The 6,000-nt window shown below is 40.6% G+C and overlaps 1 protein-coding gene across 3 annotated transcripts in view; it reads left to right on the top strand.

Annotated features, from left to right (window-relative positions):
• ESRRG (estrogen-related receptor gamma) overlaps positions 1 to 6,000 on the top strand; it is an 826,733-nt gene that overhangs the window by 728,676 nt on the left and 92,057 nt on the right. For all 3 annotated transcript variants that reach the window (XM_006890562.1, XM_006890563.1, XM_006890561.1), the window contains one exon: positions 4,550 to 4,660. In XM_006890562.1, the coding sequence (XP_006890624.1) occupies positions 4,550 to 4,660 (111 nt within the window). The remainder of the gene's footprint in view (positions 1 to 4,549; positions 4,661 to 6,000) is intronic.

The raw sequence follows: 6,000 nt of genomic DNA, 5'->3' as shown, positions 1-6,000 counted from the left end.
CGGAGCGCTGTAAGAATCTCCTTTTAATCATGTTAAATTGTAGATTTTTATATAGATTTTATATCTAGGTTGTAAAATTCTAATTATCAGTCAGTGGTAGAGCCAGCATGAACCAGTTCAAACCCCTGATAATCTTACATTGTACTCTCAAATAAGGTGCAACTTTATACTAGTAGAAATTATTTATCTACTAACAAGCAATCTTTCCTATAATTTGTATTGATGTATATGGCTTCAGCCTGTACTTTAATGTACATAGTTCAAATCCACCAGCTACTCCATGGGAGAAGGGCAATCTCCTTTCCTGCAATTATTGCTTCTGAAAACTCTTGGGGCAGGGGGTGGGGGGGGCACGGGGGAGAAGTGTCAGTTATGACCCAGTTCCAACTCAGTGGTACACAACAACAACAAACCTAAACTTTACAATTATAAGTTGTAATCATAATTTATGATTGCAGCGTTATATTATGTGCTGTCAAGTCAAAACCTACCCCTCCAGAGACTTTTCCAGGGCTGTAAAGCACATAAATGGAGATTGCTGTCTTGTCTTCCTTTTGCAGAGCAATGGGTGGTCTCAAACCATGGGCCTCTGGATTGGCAGCACACGTCTTAACTCAAGGCCTTGAAGTACTTACTGCAGAAGATTAGAAAGTACAGCTTTCAATATGGGTTATATGTCGATATCAAGAAAACAAAAATTATCATCTCTGCACATCATGATATATGGAGAAAAGTTTGAAGTTGTCAGTGATTTCATTCTGCTTGTATTCTACAATCAACAACCATGAAGCAGTCAAGAAATCAAAAGTTGTATTACATCATGGACATCTCTCCAAAGGTCTAAAGATCAAGGGTATCTGTATAAAGACTAAGATACACCTGATCCAAGTCACCATGTTTTCAATTGCTTCCTATGTGGCTGAAAGTTGGACAATGAATAAAGACAGCAAAAGAAGAATTTATACCTTTGCGTTGTGGTGTTGATGAAGAGTACTCAGCATCTATCTCATTGACTGCCCAAAGATCAAACAAATCTGTGTTAAAAAAAACTACAGACAGAGTGCTCCTGAGAGGTCAGGATGGTGAAACTGTTTCTCACATACTTTGGCCAGATTTTCGGGAGGGGTCAGTCTTTCAAAAGATGTCAGGCTGAGAAAGGTGAAGTGTTAAGGCAAGTGAGGAGGACCCTACCACAGTGCCCTCAAGGAGGGCAGAGATCATGAAAAGGACACAGGATAAAGCAAGATTTACATCTGTTGTTAATCTGGGCCCCATGAGTTGTAGTCAAGTTGATGGCACTTAACAAAAACAACAAACAATTGTAACTTTACAGTTTACAAGCAGAAGTGAAATTATTAACACGTTGCCACACACTTTTAAAATTGATGACCGTGCTTAGAAACACATTTGCCGTCATTTGCGGCAACTCATTAATAATCTCATCCCCACTGTTCCCCTTTTACATTTCTTTTTGCCTTTTTCCCTCATTCGTTCAAATCCACTGCCAGCAGTAAACTCTAGTCTTGACTCAGCCTCCTACTATTTGGAAAACAAAACAAAACAAAACACAAACATGCTCATCCTTTGACATCCAGCCTCCTACAAGAAGACATTCAACAGTGGCACCATGCAGTATTTGTCTTTTTGTGACTGAGATATTTCACTCAGCATAATGTCCTCCAAGGTCACCCATTCTGAATAATATTGCAAGAGTCCTTTATTTTTCAATGCAGCGTAGTATTCCATTGTGTGAATATACCACAGCTTCTCTATCCATTCGTTTGTTTATGAGCATCGGGGTTGAGGGGAACCTAAGAAAAGAGGGGATAAATAATGTTACTGCACTGAAACAGGTGAGAGAAAGAACTGTTTAAAAGGAATATAGGACTAGGTATTATTTTCATGACAAGATTACAGAAAAAGAAATGCATACTGAAGTGGACTGTGGACTCGGGGGGGGGATTGTATAATAATGAAATATTTCTTTTTCTTCAGAGAAAAATAAACCGAGGGGGAGAGTTGGGTAGGGAGGAAAATGTGTGACAATGAATAAATGGGGGGAATTAAGTGGAAAGAATATACTGTAAAAATATATCTTGCATTAAAATCATTAATAAAAATATTTAATAAAAAAGAAGACATTCAGCTTCAAAAATCTGCTCTTTGGAACACAATGTGAATTAAAAAAAAAGCCAAACAAAAATGATTTTTTTTGTAAAAACTTTAAACAGATAAAAAAGAAGCTACGCCTTCTCCTCTGGAAGTATAAACAGACGTGTGCCAAAATGTAAATAGCACTACCCTTCGAGACACATGGACTTTTTTTAAAATATGGAACAGGCCTTCCACCTGATGGGACTGACTTTTTTTGTAGTCTAATTCCTCCATCATATTGATGCCTCTTTGTTTGCACATTCTACACTCTCACACTGTCCTACTGAGTCCTCTAGCAGATCAAGAAGGGATGGGTAGCCCTTGATCAGTGGAAAGCATGGCTGCTAACCGAAAAGCCTATAGTTCGATCCATTCAGAGGCTCCCAAGAAGAAGGGCTGGCAACTTGCCCTGAGAAAACTCTATATAGCAGTGCTCCTCTGTAGGGCTTTAGCAGCTCCATGGGAGAAGGATGGACGATCTCCTCCAGTGTAATTTCCAGCCTTGGAGACTTTCAGGATTGTCTCCTATGAGTTGATTCCTTCCAAGGCAGCGAGAGAGACTCACTACAATGGGGTCTGTATGAATCGAAACGAACATCAAGGATCTTTACAGCAACATGAACCTGCATTGAGCATGCAGTGATGACCAATGAAAAGAATATGAAACTTTTATGTCTTTATTTGAGCTCTGGTGGCTTAGTCCTAAAAAGCTGCGCTGCAATCCCAAAGGAACTTGGTTTGAATCCACCAGCTGCTCCGCAGGGGAAGGATGGGTAGTCTCCTCCTGTGCTATTAAACTGCCTCTGAAAACCTACTGAAGGGTCAGCTGTGAGACAGTCCCAACTCAAAGGCATGCAACAACAACAACAGACTAGGGCTCAGCAACAGCTTCATTATGTTCATTCACAGGAAAATCTACTCTTTCTTTAATATGAAAATGCATCTTTGATGGCTGTGCATCCAGTGTCATTCATGATTTTTAGCTGGCGTATTCAGTATGGATTGAGACTCAGTATCAAGAAAACAAAGATTCTAACCACTGGGCCAATTGGCAGCATCCTAATGAATGGTGAAGAGGTTGAGATTGTTTACAGTTTTGGTTTGCTTGGATCCACAGTCGACACTCTTGGCACCAGCAGCCAGGAAATTAAAAGACGTATTGCTATAGGAAAGTCTGAAGTTAGAGACCTCTGTAAAGTGCTGAAGTGCAAGGATCTCATTCTAGAGATCTTGGCACCAGCAGCCAGGAAATTAAAAGATGTATTGCTATAGGAAAGTCTGCAGTTAGAGACCTCTCTAAAGTGCTGAAGTGCAAGGATATCATTCTAGAGACTAAGGTGCGGCTGCACATGCCATGGTCTTTGCAATCACTTGCTGTGCATCAGAAAGCTGGAAAATGACTAGGGATGATAGAAGGAGAATTGATTCCTTTGAGCTGTGGTGTTGGAGAAGAGTATTGAATATACCACACACCTGTCCTGGAGAGGGTGAAGCCTGGCTGCTCCTTGGAGGCAAGGATTCTGAAGCTTTGTCTGTCATACTTTGGACATGTTGCAAGGAGGGACCAGTCCTTGGAGAGGGACATCATGCTTGGGAGGGTGGAGTGAGGGACAGCACGGGAGAGGAAGACCCTCAATGAGATGGAGATTCAGTGACTAGGGTAATAACAGGGGCAGGTGTGTTGGAGATGGTGAGATTGGCACAGGATAGGGCAGAATTTAGTGCTGTTGTACATAGGGTTGCTATGAGTCACAGGTGACTCGATGGCACATAACAACAACAATAATTTGGTTTCTAATCAGTGAACATTTTTATTTAGCCTGCATGTAAAAGAAAGAAAAAACAAAACAAAACAAAACATGCCTATAGAACTCCCAAAGGAGCTCTGTTGGCGTCCTCCGTAGTGAGCTGTGCTGTTACCCAAAGGCTCTGCATCTCCAGTGCTTTGAATCCACCAGGTCTCTGTGAGAGAGAGATGGGTAGTCTCTCCTTATGTTTACAGCTTTTAAAACCTGATGTATGTTCACTATGAGTAGTAACCTACTCGATGGTGTTTGAGTTGTAAGTCCCATGAAGGTATCCATGGGTTGGTATAAACAATTATCATTTATAACTGCTACCCCCAAGGTCAGTGGTTTCAGTCCCTCCAGAGATACGCTGAGAGAAAGGTGTGGCAATCTGAAGTCATAAGATACTTATGGAGCACAATCTGCTCAGACCCTGGCATGTTATCTGTGAATTGGAGATTCATTCCATAATCTGTCTCCGGGTAAACAGAGTTCTATGTTCATGTTTTTGTCTCCACAGAGCTTTGAGTCTATGGTTTATGTTTCTAACTAGTCTCAAAGATCGCCACCCAAAGAGTAAGCCAGTGTCTGTCTTTCTTTCTCCAAAGGGGTGCGTCTTGACAGAGTACGTGGAGGTCGGCAGAAGTACAAGCGCAGAATAGATGCGGAGAACAGCCCCTACCTGAACCCTCAGCTGGTGCAGCCAGCCAAAAAGCCATGTAAGTAGAGCAGACATGTCTGGTCTCCCTATTTGCCAACCTGGCTCCCCTTACTTCAAGAAGTTTTCTATTTTCTCAGGGGCCTATAAATTTATTCCCAAGGATTGCCTATGAGAAGCAATAGAAACTTTGCTAATTACCTTTTTTTCCCAGAAAAAGATTTCTGTTGTTTACTCCCTCTTATTTTCTTCATGCACCTAGCCATTCTGTGGAAGCATAAGTATATTACCGCCTAGCTTACATGGCGCAGATGTTACATTTCCTGGTTATCTTTCTTTTCAGAAGTACATAAAATGGATCATACTCTGATCAGTAGTTCATTGAGCTGTTAGTTTCAGATTTCACAAGAAAGTGATTTTTGTCGTTTTTACTAACGAAATGAGTTTGACTGCTCAGCCTCCCAATGAAAATACATTAGAGCCTCATTAATTTGGTGCTATAGAAGCTTAACACACTGCCTAGGAAGAGATTAAAATAGGAATGGGCCCTACTAATAATAAGCAAAGAGGTTGGTGGTTCCATCTCAGATGCCCTTATGGGCATTATGAAATGTTTTTAAAGAGTCCGTGGTTTTATGATGCCAGGTTGCAATTTGAAAGGCTGACTGGTACACTGATAATGTGAGCCCATTCTCTTTGCCGTTAACTACATAAGAGCTGGAAAATAGATTGAGCCAATAACTGCATCACATTTTCTAAAATATCAGTTAATGGCTGTTGTGCAACAGAGCTAACATTTTAGAGTCTTGGGCATAAAGTTCTTATTAGTCACTTAGAGGTGTTGTGTGGAAATCCTTCTCACAAATAGTTCGCCTTGTCTCTAATGGCACAACCAACACTCACCAGAGAAGGGCACATCTGTGCTGGAAAGGCATGGGTGAGTCTTTTGATCCACTTGCTTTTGAGGGAAGAGATAAACGTGTCCACTGCTAATTCCATTTCTCCAGGAGGGGTCACTGCTGTGCATCTTACTTTTGAGCATATGGGGAAACTGTTAAACAAATGAAACAGACTCTGAACTGTAAATGAAAGGACATTTTAGCTATGTCAAAGGAAAAGCAACCAGTTTTACATGAAATTAAAGCTTAAGTGAACATATGGCATAGTTTCACTTTGCCTTTCCAAAAAACATTATGTTGATTACACCTTCAATTGTCTAATCTGGCATCTCTTCCCTAGCCTCCATAAGCGGTTTGGCGTTCTGCAAATACAATCTAGGATTGCATTAAGCAGATTTTACACATTATGATAAAAAACTTTCTGATAATACAGTAAAATGCAATAAACACTAATGCTTAATTTCATTAGAGGTTTAACATTTCTGGATTCAACCCATCCAGA

Source organism: Elephantulus edwardii, unplaced genomic scaffold (genome assembly GCF_000299155.1).
Source record: "Elephantulus edwardii isolate Elephantulus edwardi_28Jun2011 unplaced genomic scaffold, EleEdw1.0 scaffold00090, whole genome shotgun sequence".
NCBI lineage: Eukaryota > Metazoa > Chordata > Mammalia > Macroscelidea > Macroscelididae > Elephantulus > Elephantulus edwardii.
The sequence above is the reverse complement of the archived record's forward strand: the minus strand, read 5'-3'. Positions and strand labels throughout refer to the sequence as shown.